The sequence below is a fragment of the Camelus dromedarius genome, chromosome 3, assembly GCF_036321535.1.
Source record: "Camelus dromedarius isolate mCamDro1 chromosome 3, mCamDro1.pat, whole genome shotgun sequence".
Taxonomy (NCBI): Eukaryota; Metazoa; Chordata; class Mammalia; order Artiodactyla; family Camelidae; genus Camelus; species Camelus dromedarius.
In genome coordinates this window covers 86,193,286-86,215,260 of record NC_087438.1, presented here as the reverse complement: position 1 = coordinate 86,215,260, position 21,975 = coordinate 86,193,286, and the positions used below count along the sequence as shown (strand labels likewise).

The following is a 21,975-nucleotide window of genomic DNA, read 5'->3' as shown; positions in this document are numbered from 1 at the left end:
TTGCTGATTTCTTGGTAACCTCACTTTCCACATGCCCTTTTTTTTTTGCCATGCACTGTCAATTTAGTACGGTAATAGCTGCAGATGAGATAACAACACGTACTCTTTTCTTGAGGAGCTTATAATTCTAGTGACTAAAGCTACAGAACCCTGAATGTGAATAAACAACTTGAGAAAGTCGTCTGGTCTACCACGGAAGCACAAGTCAGCTCTTTTGTGTTTAGAATGAGTTGGTATGTGTATCTACAAAGTGGTGCCTTTCTAGGAATTGTGAAGGATACATTTGATGATATGTGGTCAATTTTCAACTGATTGACTAGCTGTAGAATCCAACTGCACAGTGAGATGTGACTCTCTGAGCTGTGGTAACAGCAACAGGAGTAGAAGGACATTTTCTCCTTATTCTTTAAAGTTACAGAGGTAAGGAGGAAGTTGGAGGGATGGAGAGCAGATTAGTGGTTGCCAGGGGTTAAGGAGGAGGCTTAGGGCAGAAAGTGGGTGTGGCTATGAAAGGGCAACATGAGAGCATTCTTGTGGTGGCGGAAATGCCCTGTATTTTGACTCTGTCATGTCAGTATCTTGCTGGTGAAGTTGTGCTGTAGTTTTTGAGGATCTCACCTTTTGGGGGAACTGAGGAAAGGGTGCATGGAATTTCTCTGCATTTTTAAAAAATAAATTTTTCCAAATTTATTGAGATAATATTGTCATGTAACTGTTGAACTAATTAAACAAGGAGGCTATTAGAGGTGGTTGTAATACCTTAGTAGTCTGTGTAAGCAAAGCAAAACCTAAACATGTAATGCCTCAAGGTAAAGAAATCAAAGCCTGAAGACAACCAACCACAGACGGCTGTCTTGACTTTCTCAAACAAGGCAGCTACTTAAGCTGAGCCAGTCAGTCAGTTTCCTTGTGTTGCTTTTACTTCTCCCCAGCTCCTGTCAGTGGAGCAGTCCTAACCACTTACAGTTTGTCCCCTTCCCAATTTGAATCGAGATTTGGTCAAATAAACTTAAGAGTTTAACATGCCTCAGTTTATCTTTTAATGTGACATCATGTGAGTTTAAGGTGTACCAAGTGATGATTTGATATACATGTATATTGTTAAATGATTACCACGACAAGGTTAACACATCCATCACCTCACATAGTTCATACACTCAGTTTGTGTATGTGTGTATGTGTGTGTTGAAAACTTTTAAGATTTACTCCCTGAGCAGCGTTCACATACACAATACAGTACTGTTAACTGCAGTCACCAGGCTGTACGTTACGTCCCCAGGGCCTGTTCATCTTGGAAACTGGAAGTTTGTACTCTTTGACAATTTTCACCCATTTGCCCTACCTCCTACTCTAGTTGTTACTTCTTACAACTTCATGTGAATCTATAATTATATCAAAATAAAAATTTAATTAAAAATAATACTAGATTTTCTTGAACAGTACATACAATAAAAAGCAAGAGGACTAACAATGTAACATCTTTTAGAACATGGTTCTGTAAACTACGTCCAGCAGGCAGCCCAAGTCTGACCCACTTCCTGTTTTTGTGAATAACCTTTTATTGGAACACAACAATGCTGGTTAACTTACCTATTGTGTGTGGCTGTGTTTTACTGCAATGGCAAAACTGAATAGTTGCAATGGAGACTTTATGACCCACAAGGTCTAAAATATTTACTATCGTGCCCTTTACAGAAAAGAAAAGTTTGCTGACCCCTCATCTAGGATGTAAGCTCTACAAGAGCAAGTAAAGCATCTGATCGGTTTATTTACCACCGTACGCCTGGCACCCTCCTAGCTCACTGCAGGGGCAAAATCATCATTTGCCAAATTAGGGAAGCAGCATACTATGAAAGGAGGGTTTTCTATGGAAAGAATTATTGAAATAACTTAAAACATCCTCTTGAGATCATGTCTTGTACATTTTCCGAAAGCCATGGCAGTTGAAAAACAGTGATGCCTGCCTTTTTCAGACTGATAAAGGAAGAGGATTTCTGGTCTTACATCAGCCCACAGTATCTACAAGAGACCTGTGAAAAGGAAAGAGTCCTGGAAGGCATGAACGAAGTGTGTATAGGGTATAATGTGATTCTAAATCACCATTAGTCAGGCACATGATTTCCTTTTAGGTGCCTAACTTGTAGCAACAGTTCAGTCTTTGAGGTGTGTTTGTAGTTAAGTCACTAAAACTAATGAATTTGATCAGAAGATTTCCACCTGTTTATAGGGAAAAAGCACCTTATTATCTCATTGTTCTGACATCTCACTTGTTCAAGAGAAGAATTATTAAAAGCAGGAGTCAGAAAATTCTAACATTTAAGTTGGCTGCAGTTTTGAAATTTTGATGATACCAATGAAGGTTTCCATTTAAATGGAGTCTTTAGCAAATATTCTGCAAGGTGAAAATGTCCTTTGATAATAGAAGCTTCTAACTTGTTAGCTAAACTTTGACTTTCTCCAAGGGAGGGATAATTTTATCATACTAGAGTCTCAAGGATAATTTCCAGGGAATAGGGTTGCTGTTGGGAAGATGAGAAGAGGAAGTAATGAAAGCAGAGTTTGGAGCCAGACGAAACCGGATTTGAATCTCTGGGCCAGGGACAATTTAATTATTCTTGCTGTGGCTCATCTGAAATGAGAAAATGATTCCTGTCTCCTAAGGATGTTCTGAGGATTAAATAAAGACGGAGCATGCTTAGGACATGGTACATACTCACAGACACTCGTGAAATGTTGGTGCCCTTTCCTTGGACCAAAAGACAAAGGAAATAGAGGGGGGGGGTCTCCCAGGTGACTACAGAAAGGAATACCATCCTCCGAGTGACAGACACTATCTCCTAGCTGTTTCCCTGGGGAACAGTAGGACCGTGATTTGTACTGTGCCTGAAACATTGTCTGTCTAAATGATGGATCTGCATGATACTTCTGAAAGATCATTTTATTCCTGGACTGTAGCAAGGCTGCCGAAACAAAAACAAAACTCCTCGTTATGGTACATTGGGCTAAAGAGAAGTTTCCAATGAAACTCGTTTGCAGATGCTGGTCTAGTGTGGAGATGGCACAGCTAACGAGAGCCTGCTCAACAGACTGGAGTCTGTTGCTTTAGTCATTTGATGCTTCCCAACCCCTACACTTTCAGCATTTCACCTCCATCCCTGTGCAGATGGTTGCCCAAATTGTTTGTTAAAATGTGTGTTTGTGTTTAAAATAATCTTTCAGCGGTGAGGAGGGTACAGCTCAGTGGTAGAGCGTATGCTTAGCATGCGTGAGGTCCTGGGTTCAATCCCCAGTACCTCTATTAAAAAAAAAATTAGAATAACCTTTTGTTACAAAGCCTTTATTGTGATGGGAGTTCTTTTCTTTTATCAAGTTAAACGTGAACCGGTAAGAGACAGTATCCTCCCAGAGACAGTGTTTTGTCCTTTCCAGCCGCAAGGCTCTGACCTTGAGTTAGTTCCTAGGGCAACACCGTAGTTGCTGTTAGTTTTCCAGGTGGCTTGTCAGTGACAGTGGCCATTTTACACATCAGCATGAGGCAAAATTATGATGAAGCACGTTTACCGTGGATAGCAATTTATTATTGTACTAAAACATATTTAAGGAGAAAATGTGACAAGAAGAAAGGTAGACAGAAGGCACTGTGACTATCTAGGGATTATTACCTTACCTAAACTAGAGGGAAATAATAAAGCAGATTTCAGGCTGCAGACTGTGTCACCACTGGATAAATAGCTAATGTAAGAACACAAGTGTACCCAAGGACAGAACTACACAGCCAGCAGCCACCAGGCAACGCTAGCATGGTGCATGCACCAGCTTTGCATTTTTACAAAATCTTTTTAAATGACTAAATGAAGCCAGTATTTTTTTCTTCATTTTCTTTTGTAACTCTATTTGTCATATTTGAAGTTTCCAAGACCAAAAGTCCGTTGCTAGAAAAATAAGCCTCCACAGAACTCCTGTTTTCCGTTCCCCACGTGGCCGTAAGTTGCACTCTGAATTATTTTATTCACTTGATAAATGTTGACTGTGATAGGGGAGAAACAGAGCTGAGGAATGGTGTACTTCCAGGTGGTATGTTAATTGGACACTGTTTATTCAATAGCAGCATTAAGAATATAAAAACCTCATCACTGTTCCTGTCTGAAAAGCCTTTGCAAATAATAGCACTTATATAAAACTTAAGGCCAGAATGTTTCTTGTTTACGAGGAACATAGTATTAGCATATTAAAATCATTAGTAACTAAACTAGAATATGTGTTCGGTAGCCTGTCAAAGTACTAATGGTAGTCGTCCTGGAAACTCCACATCTGCCACCGGATTAATTACTCACATAAAGCATTGTCATCTCCCCACATCTTAGCGTCCTCCTAAGGAGAGGCTGCTGGGGTGATGAATGGCCCTGAGTCATGTACAAAGGAATGAATGGGAATGTTACCCAGCGGACCGAGAGACCTGCTCTTGATTCATACTAGAGCAAGCTGAAGGGCCTCGGTGGTGGAGCGTTGCTTTCTTGAGGCTCATAGGCAATTACAAAGATATGTCTGGCACAAGGCCTGGGAAACTAACTGTTGAAACAGCCATAGCTCCCTTTCCCTAGAGGACTTTGTGTAGGAGGAGACTAGGGTGGAGGTAAAGCTAGGTCACAGTGAACCTGGCCGCCAGGGGTAGGTGAACTAGCTGCTGTTATATGCCCGGTTGTATGCCAGGGTTTCTAGGCCCTCCCAGGTGGAGTTTTTATTTGTTGAAGTCCAGCTCAGAGGTGACTTCCAAGGTCTGCATTGGCTTTTCTCCCTCTTACCCCTGTGTTTTCTACTTGTGGTCATGCTATCGTGGATTCCATTTTCAGAGAATGCAGGCAAAAAAAAGTTAAAAGGATTTGAAAGACAACTTCTTGTTTACAATTAAAACTAGGAGATTACAGTTCAAAGGTGAGAACCCAGCCTGCAATTAAGGCTGGTGAGAAGACTTCAGCAAGCTATTGTATGACACTTAACACAAATGGGAACAGGAGGTAGTCTGTTGATTGCGTCCCTGGGCATCCTTCATGTGATCCATCACTCCAGTCAGACATGTTTGTCAAGTCCCAAACCATCTCCATTTTACAATAAATACAGCCTATTTTCGGTTCTTCTGTGTTTCAGATGAGAGTGAAACGAACTTCCCAAACAAAACAAACCCTTGTGGTTAGAAAACTCATCCCATTTCATTATTTCTACCTTCTCTTTATTTCCCAAAGTCCTCTTTTTGAGGGGACAGATTCCCACATTTGGAACTTGGGAGGTTAAAGCCATCTCAAGTACTAATGAAGCCAAGACAGTTTACAGAGTCTTTCAGCATCATTATAATTAGAGAAGCAATTAATGTGAAGTTAGTGGTAATTTAAATTATCAACTGGATATCAGATGATGAGTTGTTTGGAACTGGCACATCTGATGAATACCTACTCGGTGAGCAGACTTGCCTTTCAGTAAACAAAGATAAGACCTAGCCACCTGGTTGGCCAACTTCATGAGCCCGTGAACCTGTGGGAATGCTATTTATGCAGGTGATACAAAGCTTAGCACTATGGGTTTTTCAGGGAGAATTAGTGGAGGTGCATTCTGTTGAGTCTGTGCCCCTCCTATTGAATTTCTGCTGCATCGTTTAAGTATTTAAATACTACTCTTTCCACAGAAGATCTTTGGAGAACCTACTAGCCCCTTACATTGTGTTCTTTAAGTATCCACATTTTTATCTCACTTGAGTGTTCATCCTTTTTCATTAGACAGATGCAGTATAACTCAGTGGCATGCTGATTTTCCAAGGACTTACACCAGCCTATCCAGGATCATCTTGGCCCTGAGGATGGAGGTAAGAAGGGAGGGGAGAGTTGGAGGGAGAGAGGGGGAGACAGAGTGAGAGAGCAAGAGAGAAAGGGAATATGAATACCTATGTTTTATTGGGAAATTATGAATTGAACCTGGAGGTTTGGGTTGTTTGTTGTTACTGAGATCCCAAGAGCTGTGTTGGAACTTGAATCTTGTGGTTAAACCTTGGCATTTTATAGAATTCAAGAGAATTTCTTGGACTCTGTTGTCCATACATCATGACGTCATGACTGACCTTTTAAGGTAGTAGCACTACTGCTTAAGACATTGAAATTTGTCTTATTTTGTGACCTTTGATACCAGAAATCTGTGTCCTGGCTGATTTAATACTGTCCTTTTTTTGGCTATAAGGCTTAGGAAGCAACAGATTTAGTTAATTTAACTTCTCAAGCCTTGAATAAAAATATTAGGGGAGAAAAAAAGACCTAGCAGGAACTGTGGCTCCCTTTTCTTCTCTCCTTTTTAATTCCAGGCGTAGGGCTTATTATAATAAGAAAAAATCCTCTGAGGTTTACACCTTCTGTTACATACTCCCAGTACTTCAAAACCCATGTATGTATTTTCACCAGAAGGGCTAAACCTTTGAGAGAAGCAGGTCACACGATTGAGTGGCTGGAAATCATTTACTATCGATGGTCACTCAGCTCAAGATTGTATCGCTGAAATGGCTTAGGAAGAAAAATCAGTAATACTCACATATTGCGCCGTCCTCTTAGAGGATCATCTATTTTACCTCACAAAAGTATTCCTTGTTCCAGATCATTCTTTTGAAATAAAAGAAGAAAAAAGGGTGACCTACATCATAGCTCATTTTCTCTTATGCCCTTATTTTAAGTTCCCTTTTTGGAGGGAGAAAAAGCCAGGTCTCATGGAGAAATAGATAGGAGCAGATACACGTAAGATGAAAGGCTAAGGGGTGTGCTTGTATTGTGATTTTAATGGTTCATGTTATCAACTGAGAAAAAAAATCACCTGGTAAATATTTAATAGTATCCCCATTTCAAAAAATTTTGACAGTGGGGGAATGGTTTTATCCCCATAGAATGGCTTTTGTGAGTGGGGGGCATTGACTTTACAAGCACAGACCCATATGGTCACACAGGGCTTAGTGGGTCATTATCGCTCCCACTTTGAGGTAGACATTCACACTTTCATTGTTCCTTAAACTTAACTCTCATACATTTGTCCCTGGATATGGAACAGGGTTCTGATGAAGTGAGTGTGCCTGTCTCATCTGGGAGAGGGAAATTGGAATCCATCTGGAGCACACATATACCAAAACCTGGATGAAGGAGTCAGCTAGAAAGAATGGCCTAATCTTGCAATTGGCTTGGAACTCTCCTTGGTGCTGAGATAGCACCTGAGGGAATGTTCTCCACATGTTTCTGATCTAAGTGTGTCTGATGGGTTGTGCTAAAGCCAGAAATTCCCGTAGTGGGTTGTGTACCATACGGGTGCTGGAGGAAGGTGTTCTACAAGGTACAAGGACACAACATTAAATAAATTTGAACTCATGGTGAGAACATTATTCCTTTTGAAAGTCCTGATCTCCACTCCTCACTGTCAGTATTTGTGTGACTGTTAGAACCCAGATGATCCCATCTCTTTCCACCCTTCTCCTACTTGTCATCTTTATTTATTTTAATGAAATGAAAGCTCTAGGCCTGTATATCACTGTATCTGAATTTTACTTGCATCTCTGATTGCTAGCTTTGGAGGATGTCAGCCCTGGTTTTCGTTTGAGAGACCTAATGCATCCCCTGATAGAAAGTACCAAAGGCTGATTCTGTTCCACTCTCTTGCCCTGTTTTTGACACCTTCATTGGGCATGTGCTTCCACTAAACCATTTATTTCAGTAATACCAAACTCAGTGCACAGAAAGCCAGAGCTAACTTTGACTTTTTTACGTGTGCTTTCAGCTTTTGCTTATTTACCTACACTTTGTGGTTCAATTTCCAACTGATAACAGGAAGAACAACATGTCGGTGAAAATGGCGCTATTCTCATGGCTTCCTTTGTCCTAGAAATAGAATGATGAAAACACTAGAACCTCTTCCTCTGCAGTGCATGTTTATTTCATGTAAATTGACTGAAACACAGTTGGTAAATGGGGAATGACGTCAATATAATGTACAAGTAGTGTCGATTTTCCCAGGCACATTAATGTGTTGAGCTGATTGGAAGCAAGTTCCCTCACAGTTAAATAGAAAGCTTTGGCTGTACATGATGACTTCAAGAAAAAAGCTGAAAATCCTGTAGAGCTGATCTGTGCTAGCTATGGCTGATTTAGTGGCTTCAAGAATGGCTACCTTTTTCAATGTGTTAAGGTAGCTGAAGAAGTCAAGAGTACAGATAAAGGGGCTAAAAAGATATTTCCTCCTGTACTAAAACAAAGGACCTGATTTTCACCTTTGATGAAACTGGTCTCTATTAGAAGCTTTCAAGGACTTATATCTGAAAGGACAAAGCTGGAGCCGCAGGTATAAGATGACAAACCATCAACTGACCATGGTGTTGTGACACCATTGGAAAGTTAACTGTGTCAGTATATTTACAAGAGTTGTTATTCTTTTTTAGGGGGGTTAGTGACAAAGTTCCATAGATTTTATGGTAATTTCCCTGACATTATTTTCTCTCAAAGTCCTGTTGGTCTTAGCATGCAGTTCTACAAAATGCAAGCTTTTTGGGCTCTTGAAGTTATCACAGAAATACCTGTAAAACATCTTAAAGGTTCAAATTCATATCCTTGGGCAATAATATAGTTAGTGTTTCAGCAGCACAGAAAAGGCAACTCAAGACAGCACTGTGCAGGAGATGTTGCAGTCAGAGGGGCAACTCTTGTAAAGTAAGGATCTCCACTATTGGACACATGATGCCACAACCGCACATGGGCACGTACACTAGTGATTCTGGTGGCCTCTGTATTCTCCTTCCTGTCCTGTGGGAGAGAGATGCTGCAGACTGGGTTTTAGATGACTTAGGAACCTTCCAATCCAGGAGAGTCTTTGTTACTCAGTGCATTCCCTCTTGCATTTGAGGTCCAGGTTATCTCGGTTGATTGTTGTGTCTGCTGCACGGTCATTGTTGTGATGTTGTGATGATCTGCACACATTAGAGAAGAAGATGTGGAATTCTAGCAACCTGGAAAGTAATGTGCATGCCCTTCAATTTATGTTTATATTCTTTATATCGACTTCTACCTTATGAGGTGAACTCGATTTTCATTTCCAACTCAGCCATTGATTTGTTGTGTGACATCAGTCAGATGACATCACCCCTGGGGTTTGCTTCTCAGAAACTGAAAATGAGGATGGCTTTTTCAATCCCCATGTCCTTTCTTGGCCTGGCATGCCAATTATGTGTCAGTTACACTGTGCCTTTTCCTGACATCTCGGAGTAATGGCCATACCCCCCGTCCCTCTTCTGTGTTTGGCATCACTGAATCTGCCCAGTGATTGGTGTTCTACCCAGTGACAGACAGTTCACAGTCTGCCCTGTGGTTTCAGAGGGATATGGCCCGAGAGCTGAGCCCAGCCCCTCCACACAAGGGACCAATCAGTCCTGTCACTTGAGTAGCTTGAACTCAAAATTAGTTGGTAAGAGTGGGAGCAGGTGAACTGGAGATCCAGTTCCAGGGAGGAAGTTGCATCATCCCCACCAGCCCCCTGCCCCCATGGAGCACTGGAGAGGGGAACCGCATAAGAGCTGCTCAGGGGACAGGACGGCTTGATGCATTGTCTTGAATGATGTTCTGGTCTCTGTGAGAGTTGACTGGGCTGAATTGGGACGATTCGTGACTATCTCGCTTTCCAGTGAGTTCTTATCTAATGGTGTGTTTTACCACTGCCTGGTTCAGGGGTGAGGGTGGAGAGGAGGTGGGGCTTGAGCCCAGTTGAATCCACATACTGGTGCAGGGCCGTTTCTCCCCACACCACCCACTCCCCACGTGGAATCCGGGTTCCTGTCCTTCTTTGAGGGTTCATGAGTGTTCAGGGTGATTGAAGCTTGGATTAGGTTTTTGGGGCTGAAAAGTCATGGGCTCTGGTTCTCCCAGAGGGTCACCGAGTATGTGCTGTCTGCTGTCCTGGCAAGGCTTTTGCCGGAGCAGTGGGAAGGAGACTTAGAACAGCTCTTTGGAGCAGGAGGTGCATTGTTCAAGGTGGGGACCAGACAGTCTCAAGAGGCTGACTGGTTCCCAGGGGCTGCTCATGCAATCCCTGCTGGTGACAGAGGGCATATTTGAGGACAAGAGGCCAGGAAGCCCTCAGTTTCCCAGGGGAGTATGATGTCACTCCTGCCTCATGCTCACTCCAAGCCCCTCTTCCCCGCAGGCCTGCACGTGTCCCCTCCCTTTGGTTCTCTCCTTGCTGCCTCTCTTTCCCTGAGCCTTGGGAAGTCCAAGGTTATCTTGGTGCATACATGGAGGAAGGGTGGGAGTGCTCTTTCCTCTTGCTTTTTACAGATTTTGAGTCCTTTCTATTCTTCTAGCTTTAGGATACTAGGACCTTGAGACACTTCAACCCAGTCATCGACTTCTTTATCCTTTGCATTTTGCTATAGCAGCCGTGGGCCTAGAATGCCATGGGCTTAGCTGCCGGAATTGAGGATGAGGTGGGGGAGTGAGGTGGATAGGGCAGCCTGCACCATAATGAAGAAAGGATAAAAAGAGCTCTGGTTAATTAGCGTGGGCAACCAGTCCCATGGCCCCTTGGATGGACTCTAAGCACATACCTCTCTGTGCACCCTGAAAGAGCCTAACATACTTTCTCTGAGTTTCTGGGGAGCAAAAGATTTCCAGATCTCACTGAGTGGGCCCTCTATTTCAGGGAGTGTGATAAGGTACAGTGTATCTAAGTTACTTGGGGGGCCTCTGAAGCTTGTTAGGTTACAACCTGTAATACTGAAAGGGAGGAAGATGAACGGAGACCATTAAAGCACTAAGATATTGATCAAATAATACCTTGGCTATTGGACTTCTGCTTAGGAGGGATCCAAGTCTAACTATTTATTCAAGAACCAAACCAAAGAAAAAACTTGGAAATGCACAAAGCAACAGGATAGAATCTCTGATTTGAAGTATGAAAGCAACTGCATGTGTTAAATCACCCACCAAGCTTTCTCTTGAATACGCTCAGTTGCAAGTGAAGTTCCTAAGGAAGATGAACAATTGCAAATCAAATGGAATGAGCTAGACAGGACCTCTAGGCCAGGGGTCGTATTTGCTAAAGAGGCTTTAAAAAAATAGCAAAAATATATGATGATAAAATCTTCCAGCTTTTGAGGAGTGCAATTTTGATCATCTGGCATCTGTATCACTCCTTTTGTAAATAGTCACTAACAAATACACACCTTTTCTGTTCTGTAATCTGAGTCAATTAAATGTTTCATCCAAGGAATAGGAATAAGCATTGTGTCAATTCCCACCCTCCCCCTGTGAAGAGCTCGGTCAGTTATAGTTCACAGGACACCACATTGCCCAGGAAGGTAGAATTATTTTAAGGAGGTTATTATGCTGAGGACAAAGGATAAGGGGGAAAAGTCATTTACATTCCACAGTTACTCCCCAGGTAAAAATGCAAAATAACAGAAGATGGTATTAAAACAAGATGTGTCTAAAATGTGTAGAAAATCTTATTTGCGGTTCAGTCAACCACCATAATTAAATCTCGTACCAGCATCTTCTAATAAACTATGAAGATACATTAACTCCCTATTGATCAGCATTTTGTCTTAGATATTTATCTTTTAGGAAATGAATGTCCATAATCACATTTGACCATGACCATTGCCTGGCGCTACAGTGACAGATACATATCATCGCATGTATTAGGCTGTAACCAGTTAAGTACAGGGGGCCATAACTGGTTCATCTTTGAATCTCACTCAGTACTTCATCTAAAAGGGATCAGGAAACATTTACTGAACTGGACATATTTTCTAACCCTCATGCAATCCCTGCCTTATCTCCCAAAGCTCTGTAATTGATGTAATTTATTTAGTCATTGTTTACTGAACAGGTACTACATGCTTTGGCAGTGGCTCTGATCAAGCTAGCATGATGCATCTCCTTCTGGAGTGTAAGTTCATGTGTTGGGAGACAGGACGGCAGCACCTCGGGGATCCAGGTGATCCGGCCCCTGTCCTGGGCCTCCTGTTATATGGGGCCCCGCTCTAGCCATGGGCAAGGAGTCCTGGGGCCAGTGAAATAATTTCCACCTAAAGCACACTGCCTCCACCTTTCCTCCAGGGGTCCAAGATGGGAGTCCCTGCCTACACAGGTCCAGCGGCTTCCCAGGCATAAACTGGCCTCTGTCCAGATCACCTCTCTGGAGCAGAAAACATGACCGTGTAAGCATTGCCAGGCCCATGGATTGGCTGTGGGCAGTAGTTTAAGGAGTTGTGGGTAGAGGTTGGGTGTATGAGCTGGTGTCCAAATGCACATGTAGCTCCTCTCAGTCATGTTAAAACTGTGAATGGGAAGAAAGGAGAAAGCAAAGCACAGTTCAGGGGTTTCCATTTGTAATCTTGTCCCAACCCCACATCTATTAGGAACAGGTCTGTACATAGGTAAAAGGATAGCACACTGAAGGCAGGATGCATTGAGTATTGATGGCACCCCCAGAACTAGGTTGCTCAGGGAAAGCTTCCCAGAGGGACTGACTTGTAATGTGCCTACTGTAGGAGGAAGAGAATCCTAGGGATAGGGGACAGTGAGGGAAAGAGTGTTTGTCTCTTTGGAAGATCTGCATATTCAATATGACTGAATCTCAGCACATATATGTGTCTCCATGTGTGTACCAGGGGGCTGGGCAGGGGGAAGCTGAGGTGGGCAAGGATTAAGTACAAAAGATAAGGAGATAAGGTTGGAAAGGCTCGTAAGAGCAGGACTGTGAAGACCTTGCTGGACTGAGTTGGGAGTTGATCCTAAGGGCAATCGATGAGAAGGCATTGATGGGTTTTAATCTGGGGGAGTATGATGTTTTGAAATGTATCTGAGCTTGTGGAGAATGGACTGGAGATGCTGGTGGGCTAAACTGAAATGAGACATGGGTAAAGAGAGAAGTGGACAGAGTCGAGATATTTAAGAGGTGGGTTTGATAGGATTTTGTGATACACTGAAGGGGAGGTGATAATAGCAGAGACAGTGGGGTTAAGGATGGCTTAGGTCTTCTGAATTAGACAAGAGATGTTGGTGGCAGCATTGAGTTGTAAGGCACAGGACGAGGGAGAGTTGAAGGGATGTGATCAGTTACTCTCTTAGTCTTTTACTCCATTTCCTGGATAGAGCCTCTCACCTCGATTCAGAAGGGGTGGGGCTAAAGGAGAAGCTGTTAGATGTCCCTTTTCCAACACATCACCCTAACATGGCATGTTATGAGGGCTGAGGGAAGTTTCTTCTTTATGCTTCAGTAATTCCATTCCTGGAAGGAAACCTCAGTTAGAATAACCTTTGGGCTGCCCTGCTGTCATCAATATGGGATCCTGAGTCAGTCGCATGAGGACAGCCCAGGGCCTGCTCTCCAGCCCTGAGTGTGACACAGCTGCCAACACCACGCCTGTACGGTTTCTTTGAAATCAAAGCCATAGAAAGTCCAGCCTAGTGGCCGAACTTGGCAGATTGGCAAGGCTGGTTCCACTGTTTTTCCTCTCTCATTGAGGGAATACATAAGCATTTTCTCCTTTTAGCTTTTTGTCTGACTTTGAAAGAGCTCTAAGTTCAAGGCTGGAACTTTACAAACATCCTCCTGAGACCCAGATTGATTCAACTTTTCTTCATCAGCCCCTTCACCTCCCTTTACCAGCGTCCTTACTCTCTCAAAGGTTGAAAATGTTGGTCTTGCTTGTCTTCAAGTAGATCCTGGGATAAACTGATTCCCACTCGGTCCTTTCGCTGCACAGCTGTTGGCAAAGCATATCTGCCCAGTGACTTGGAGAAGTATAACGGGGGAAGGAATGGGTAACGGGGAAGGACAGCTGCACCGGGAAGGAGCTTACACCATGTGTGGCCCTGGCAGGAGCAGACTCGGTGTGATGTGTAAGAGGGCTTGGAAGTAGAGCAGGAGGAGTGGAGGGACTGCCCAGGGAGGGATGGATGTGAGGAGTGTTGAGAGCTTCTGTGGTTCTGAATGACACACTGATTGCCTTGGAAGAGATATGGCATAGGTAGGAGTTAGATTTTGCTTGAAACTATAGCCTGAAGGGTATCAACTGATTCAGTCTTGTGGCTTCAATCCTGGGAAAGCAGAGAAGGGCAACTTCCATAACTAAGGAAAAAGCAGTCCCTCCCATGAAGGGTAGAATCAAATGGTATCGGTTTAGAATTTATGAGAACATGGTCATTGCTATCCCAGACAAACATCTCTTTTCTATGTAGGACCTTGGAGAGTGAGACTATTTGGAAAATGACAAACAGAAATCTACAGTATGAGTGTCTGACCCCACATAGTCCCTGAAGCAGTCACTCCTGCCCCATAAAGCAGTTATTTCCCACTTTTCAGTGTCATCAGTATACCCTCAAGTCCCTTAGAGAGCCTCCTGAAAGTAATTTCCATTCTTCTCTTTAGCTGAACTTCCAAATAATTTGTTTTGTAGGCTTATCAGCTGAGCGTGAAATTGATGTTTATTTTTAGTCCCCCAATTGGTTGAGTAAATGTGTTCCTATATCTAATTTCCACCTAATAAAAATATAGAAATCTCTTTTGAGGAGCTATCTTTGGAATTATCCTACTGGCAGCTTTCTCTTTTTTAAAAAATTTTTTTGTTTGTTTTGTTTTGTGAGGGGAGGTAATTAGGTTTATTTGTTTGTTTGTTTATATTTAATGGAGGTACTGGGGATTGATCCTATGACCTGGTGCATGCTAAGCATGCTGCTCTCTGCCACTGAGCTATACCCTCCCCACCACCACCTGGCAGCTTTCTTAGTAACCTTTAGAACCACATTCCGTTCACCATCTAGCCTACTGACCTTTTAAATGTGCCTGTGGGAAAATGTAAGCTCAGATCCATACAAATATGTTCAGAATATAGAGCATTTATCTTAGGAATAATGCATCTATCAAAACAAAGATGGGGGATTTTAAATGAAAGGTCTACTTATCCAGCACCATACATTTTTATAATTCCTAGATCAGGAATCCGTAGAAGGATTTAGGGTGAGAAAGTTACTTTTGATTTCCAAGGGAGGACAGCAGTGGCGTAGAGTGTAGGGAGGGTGTAGCTAGTGATGTCAAAGTTCAACTCTGGAGAGGGCTACTGAGACCAGATGGACTGAGGTAGCTTGCTTCCCGATGGAAATCTTGGTAAATCTTGGAGAAGCCACATGGAGTTGGCCATTCACTAAATCTCTTACCAAAAAGTCTTCTTGACTTAACTCCAGTTTCTAGTGTAATCCCCAGGTCTAGGCATGTGCCAGTGCTCACTTACATGATTGCTCTGCAGGAATCTTGCCTGGAGTGCTTCTTTGGGAAGGGACCACTTAGTATCTGATGAGAAATTACTTGTGGGTTAAAATTAATTCCTCTTTAACAATCTAGAGAAGTAGTGACCCTAAGATGGACTAATTGCCCAAGATGTTTATTTAAGGGGGAGGCAGATTCAAAAGATCTTATCATATTGAAAGCAAGGGAAAAACCACAGCCTGAACACAGAATTATTTTTTTTTTGCTTTACAATTTACAATACAGTTTTACAAATACAATGTGTAGTGTTAAAATAAGAATAGTGATTGAGTTAATTCTGCATTGTTTGTGTCAATGAGAGGCACCAGGGTAAGACACTAGTGTGGCAAATAAAGACCTCTCCCGCCCCAACTTCTATTTCCTATTTCTTTGATGTCTCAGATATTTGGTTATTTTCTTCTTGCATCAGAAATACCACTTCTCTCCTTGTCCATCTGGTAAACCTCCACTCATCTATGAAGCTCAGCTTATTCTTGGCCTCCTTAGTGGAACAGTCTGGTCAGGTTCCTCTGTACAGAGTTAACAGCTATCTTTTGGGCTCTCAAGTGCCTCTAGGTTGGTGTACTCTACACCATATTGTAGAAGTGTCTCCAGTGTTGGACTGTGCACTTTGCTTAGGTTGGGGCTTCATTTTATGATGATGTTCATTTTTTTATAATGACCCTGCATGCAGCACAGAACCCAGAAACTAGTAAGAGTTTTTTTAGGGTAAGTAAACAAATATTTACTGCATAACTAGTATGTATGAGGCAGAGAAGGAACTGCATAAAATATTAGGCAAGATTTTAGTCCATTTAGAGCTTGTAATCTAGTTAGAGTGGCAAGACACAAACAATGCAAGGCAACAGGTAGGAAGAGGCAGAGGGGTGACTCCAGGGCCACAAATACTAACGTGATAGAGACTGGCGTTCCTCTTGGGCTGGCATAGCAAGCAAATCTTGACGCAAATTCTCCAGAGAGAAGTCATCTGTCTCTTTCTTTTGAATTCTAAAGTTAGTTTATATATCTTTCGTGACATTCATCACATTCCACGTTGTCATACAGATATTTGTGTCACGTGTCATCTTCTCTTCTTGCTAGAGTAAATTTCATTCATTTCTTAAAATATCCTGCAGTGCAGGGGTTGAGCATTGTGTTACGAATACAGTAGGTGTTCAAGTGGGCTCTGTTGAATGAATAAAATACTTGCCCTGGATGGTGAGTGCTACATAAATTCAAGGTAGGAAAGTTCATGACCTGCTCTTTTGGTCGTTGAGTGCTTAGAACAAGAGAAGGAAGTGAGCTCTATTTTTAAGTACAGAGGAGATTTGTCTAAATAGATTCAGGGAAGGTGTTCTCTAAAGAGACAATGGTAGGAGCAAAGGTTTGGGAAGAGGGCTACAAGGACACATGTTGGAGGGGAGGAGAGCGGATAGAAATAGGACTCACGGAGGAGAGTATGAATGGTGTGGGAAGAGTGACTCAGTCTACTTTTTCCATTGTTGGTGAAGCCTGCCTCTCTGTCTCACTTCCCAATTAGCTCTTAATGCCAGCTAGTACTATGATGGTGGCCATGCGTTCTGCCCATCATTACTGCATTGTGGCAGATGGAGAAGGATGAAAAGAAAGAGGAGGAAGCAGAAGAGAGAACAAGGATATGGGATGGAGTGAATAAATAAATAAATATGGAAAAGCTCTGGAATAAAGAATTAGTGCGTCCTGGTGAGTTCTTGAGCTAGTCTGGCAGCAGCAATGGCCCGGCCTTCTGAGGTTAATTGAAAGTTGATGAAGTTGCTAAGCGAGATAATTTCCAATATTGTAAATGTTTTTCCTCCTTTGCGTAGATCCAAGAGAAAAATCTAACTTATGTCTTCTTTTTCAATGTGAAGGAATTGCTACATCAGCAGAAAGACTCATTTATAAAGATCTTGCTTTGGTGAGTTTGTCAAAGTGTTTGTTTCTGCTCTTTTTTTTTTTTTTTTCTTTACAAAGAATTGAAGGGATTCAGTGCTTGCCATTCTTTGGTTATCTTAACACAAGTGTAGTGTGGGATGGTGAAGTTTAACACCATGACTGTATTAGACACAGGCAGGCAAATTCAGTGGCTATAAAATAATAGTGGGGGTTTCTCTGTAGGTAAAACAGTGGTAATTGTATCCATCACTTGAGGGCAGAAAGTGATTGTACGTGGGGATTAGGAGAGCAATCTGCTGGCTGCAAACCTCATGGCATCTTTGGGAGGTGCATTCATTTTAAGCCTGTTTCCCCTCCTTTGAAGCCGGAAGTTATTGGCTACTCCCCGAGGCCTGTTATGACCATGTGAGGATCAAAAGCCCAACTGGGGTGGGAAATCCTTTGTTCCTGGCCCTCTCATAATAACTTTTTCCTTTCCTTTGACTGAGAGAAGCAAGTCAAATAGGATTATCCTAATGGAACAGAAGTGTTTTATATAAAAAGTTCAAAAAAGAAGTCCAAACAAATTCCAGTGTCTTTCAGTTACTGAATACTGTTTTATTACTGAGCCAAAATGGAAATTATACTGGTGGCAAGTGGGCCATTTTCTGAGGCTCTAAAGAAACCATCCTTTCTCAAATTATGACTGATTTACAAGCAAATGTAATGGTCCTTTTAACCACAGTAAATAAGTAAAACAAATGTTTTTCTTCTAATTCAAAGCCCTTGAAAGTACAAGCTTCAAAGACTGGCTCCGTCTCAAATTACTTTAGTACAACTCCAACTTGTTTCCATTGTTGCAAAACTGCAAACCATATGCCCTAAAATGAAAATAAAGATACCCTCAAATGACACCTTCAGGGGATAATAAAGTGTGATACGGGTGCAGAAAGCACCATGCAGTCATTTACAAAAGAGAAACATAGCCATAAAGTGATAAAACGATGACGTTGGAGTTGCTTTCTGGGCACCATTGTTTTAAAGACAGTTTGAACTGCTGTCTCACAGTTAAATAACACACTTCCTGATCTTCAGGCACTCAGTTGACGTGGAATCCGACCACAAGGTGGCTTCCCGACAAGTCCCTCTTGTGTGCTTGACTGTGAAGACCACTTTGGTGGGGACAGGAAGTTCAGGTGGTTCTGTTTGAGGCTCAATTCTAGAAAAATGAATGGTGTTCTTAGAAACCGGACGTATTGCACAGAAGGGAAGCTTCGCAAAAGCAAGTGGTTCCATGGGGTGTTTTAGCATTTATCCCTTGTCATGTGAAATCTACCTTGAGTGTTTTCAAGCAGAGGACAGATCTGGGAGTGCTGGGGGATGGGGAGGGGCTTCCCTGAGCATGGGGTTCAGCTGTGTGCTTTGTTGAAAATCTTGCAGAGAGTTTGGAATTCTCCGGTGCTTCCAGAGAGCAGGTTTGCAGGGCAGAGGAGTAATTGCAGCCATTTACCCTTTCAATTAAAATTTGCCTGGGTGGCTGGCTGCTGGTTTCAATCTTTTTTTCAGTAATTTAGGGAGAAGGTGAGGAATGGGTGGATTGTAAGATGGATGGAGTCAATGCAGGAGCAGCGAATAGGGAGTTGCAGGGAGGGGCCTGGGAGATGCTGACGGGTAACATCAGTGCAGGGTCACATTAGCGAGAGGCCGTGTCCTTTTCTGCTCTGGACAGAGCATGTGCACTGGTGGTCCACTCCTGTCTTTGGGTCATGCAGTGCTCTAAAAGTTAAATTATTTGGCAACATGAAAAATCAGACAATTCATTTAAAAACCTGCATTTTGATTCTCTAGAATCACTGGAAGATACGGCCAGGTGGGACATTCATTGTATCTGAAACTTATTAACAGCTGCCCCTTAGATGAGGTGTGTGTTTTCTCCAGACTTTTAGATGGTCCCTGTGCACATCTGAGTTTTGAAGTTCCATCTTTAGGACTCCGTTTCCTCCACTAGAAATAAAAATAGTTTATATTATTAGGGGCCAGTTCTCATCCTAATCACATCGTACATGTTAACTTATTTAACCCTCGCAACAATCTGATAGGGGGGTACTGCCACCACCACCATTTTAGTGATGAAGAAATGGAAGCCAAGGGCAGGAAAGTAGCTTTCCCAAACTCCCACATTCAGAGATGGCACATTTGTCATTTTGGTGTAAGGAAGCTTCCGTGAGTTATCATGAAGGGAAAACTGGGCTTGGCCACATGCTATTATCAGTTCTCATTTTAATGTAGTTTTGCACTTTAAACCCTCAGCCCTACTATTAGTTGATAATTTAAGTCATATGGACGTAAAATGCTGCGAATGTGTCACATGTCCTCAGCCTGGGTCAGTGGGTCCCTAAATATCAGTTGTGTCCATGAGGAATCATTTCTTGGGATATATAGTGTCAGACAAATGTTGCAATTTTCCCCAATGTCAATGCCAGTTTAATATTAGTAATGCTAGGTTAAAGTGAATGGCTAAAACAGCCTTAAAATTAAAAAGTAAGTGTAAGGATGAAAGCAACTTAGGGTTTACAGGGTAAGTAGGCATTTGGATCTGGACAACGGTGCTCTCCTTTGGCCTTGATATTGTGGCTCATAGATTAATTGCATTTATAGGATGCATAATATATTGTGAAAGAGAGAGCTAGAGAGGAAACAACAGAGAGTCCCTGCTGGGGAGGGGTTTTGTGCATGTGTGTGTGTGTTATGGACGGGATATGTCTCCCCTCCTAATTCATATGTTGAAGGTCAACATGATGGTGTTTGAAGGTGGGGCCTTTGGGAGATAATTGGATTTAGATAAGATCACGATGGTGATGGTGTGTCATGGGTTTAGTGTCCTTGTAAGAAGGAGAGAAGACAGCCAAGCACTCTCTCTGCCGTACAAGGACACAGCAAGAAGGCAGGTGTCTGCAAGCCAGGAAGAGAGCCCTCTTCAGGAATGGAATCAGCTGGCAACTTGACCTTGGACTTCTTAGTCTCCAGCACTATGAGACGTAAATTTCTGTGTTTAAACCACCTGGTCTTCAGTATTTTGTCATAATCTGGGCTAAGACAGTGGGTATGTGTGAGAGGCAGGCCCCTTCTCAGGGCAGGTGGCTGGGCCCAAGTGGACAAATGCAAGGCTGAGAGGGGCCGGGTTAGCTGAAGTTTCCCTATTGGTTGAATGACCCTCTTCATTCTCAGTCCTCCTGGCTCCAGAAGCCCCCAGGCGACCCCAGCCTGAAAGCATTGGACCTCCCTGGCTCCAGTGATGAATTTGTGAAGTTTAAGTGACCTGATAGGACAGTAACAGTTCTGTCTGAGGCCTTGTCCTAGAGTTAATATGAAAGAGATCTATGTGGTAGGCGGGTGGTTTAGCTGAGAGCTTGTAAACCTGGAGCTGTGGGTGAGCATCTGGGCCCCGACACAGGAGATGCTACTGGAGATCAAATATGATGCGGAGTGCAGTAGAGCCGAGAGATGATCAGGAGATCCCTGATGGCTTCGAACCCCCAAATTCCCTTTTGCCTTAAGCTGGCATGGGGTGGCATTTCTTTTTTCTACGACTAAAAAGCATGCTGATGAGCACCTCAGTAACACACAGTTTCCACAGGCTGCAGGCACCCGGAGTGGTTGTCTTCCACAGCAACCGTGCTGGATGTCAGCACACTCAGGATTATGTGTTGGAGAGAGAAACATCAAACCTAGCTTTCAGGGCTGTGGTGTGAGGAAGGCCAGCATTTTTTTCAGAGAAATGGAAGGTTGTCACAGCAGAAGCAAATAAATGCTATCTGGTTGTGTTCCCCTCTGCAAAGTTTGGCAGTATTTCCCTTGACGGAAAGTTACAAAATGATTCTTCTCAAGGCTACGCTTACTAATTGGTCTGCCTGGGAAAAAAAGTGTATCCATCGTGTCTACAACTTAATTACTGTCAAGCTTTCCTTGTCTGTGGCAAAAACAGCCAGTTGGAAATGTGTGGCTGTACCTTTTAGGGTTATCACAAAGTCTGATGTTTGTCTGCCTATTATTTCATTATGCTTCCACATATTTCCTCCAGACCTTGTTAATTACTGTTAATTTCCCCTCCATGACACTGCTGTACCATTATGCATTCGACTTTGAGAGTAGCTTCCATCTAGGATCTCTTTTAGCTTTACCATGTCGCCTACTGTGCAGGATGAAGCATTAAAAACATGACGCCAATGACATGTTTTTCTTACATCAGTAAAATGGGAACTGTAAAATTAAGAAAGTGTCATTGACTTTGGAGTCTTTTGAAACGAATTCTCTCCTATTGTCAAAATAAGAATTCTCTGGACGAATTCCAATATTGCTATGTGATTCTGCTCTGTTCCTGAGAATATGTATGAATGTGTGTAATTAACAATGACTTCTCCCCCATTAAATTAGTCTACTTTGACAGAAGAAAAAAGCCTTTAGAAATAAGGGAGCAATGCCAAGATTTAAATTTGTTCACCAGAATGGAAGATATAAAACATATTCCATTCATTCATACATTAATTATTTGGAGGGTTCCGTATTCATTAGCACAGAATGGCCCGGGTAACTTGACATTTAAGGAAAATAGAGGCCACAGGCGATACTAAACTGTTGCTTACAACTTCAGGAGTCATTCTTGAAGAAACAAATGTTCAAAAATTCTACAATTTTCAAGCTAGAAAGAAACTCAGAACCTATCTAACCATATATTCCCATAATTTTTTTTACTTAAAGATTCTGGGCCTCATT

At 42.5% G+C, this 21,975-nt stretch overlaps 1 protein-coding gene across 2 annotated transcripts in view; it reads left to right on the top strand.

The window, feature by feature from the left end:
- Window positions 1–17,076, top strand: part of ZNF608 (zinc finger protein 608) — a 179,542-nt gene extending 162,466 nt beyond the window's left edge. Inside the window, exons 10-11 of one of the 2 annotated variants that reach the window (XR_010379655.1) lie at window positions 5,769–5,854; window positions 16,850–17,076. Coding sequence is in view for 1 of the 2 variants with exons in the window: in XM_064483621.1 (XP_064339691.1) it covers window positions 5,769–5,799 (31 nt within the window). In the remaining variant the exon portion in view is untranslated. Of the gene's footprint in view, window positions 1–5,768; window positions 5,883–16,849 lie in introns of those variants that run through there. The other variant, XM_064483621.1, reaches the window with a different exon arrangement.
- Window positions 17,077–21,975: the final 4,899 nt, after the last annotated feature.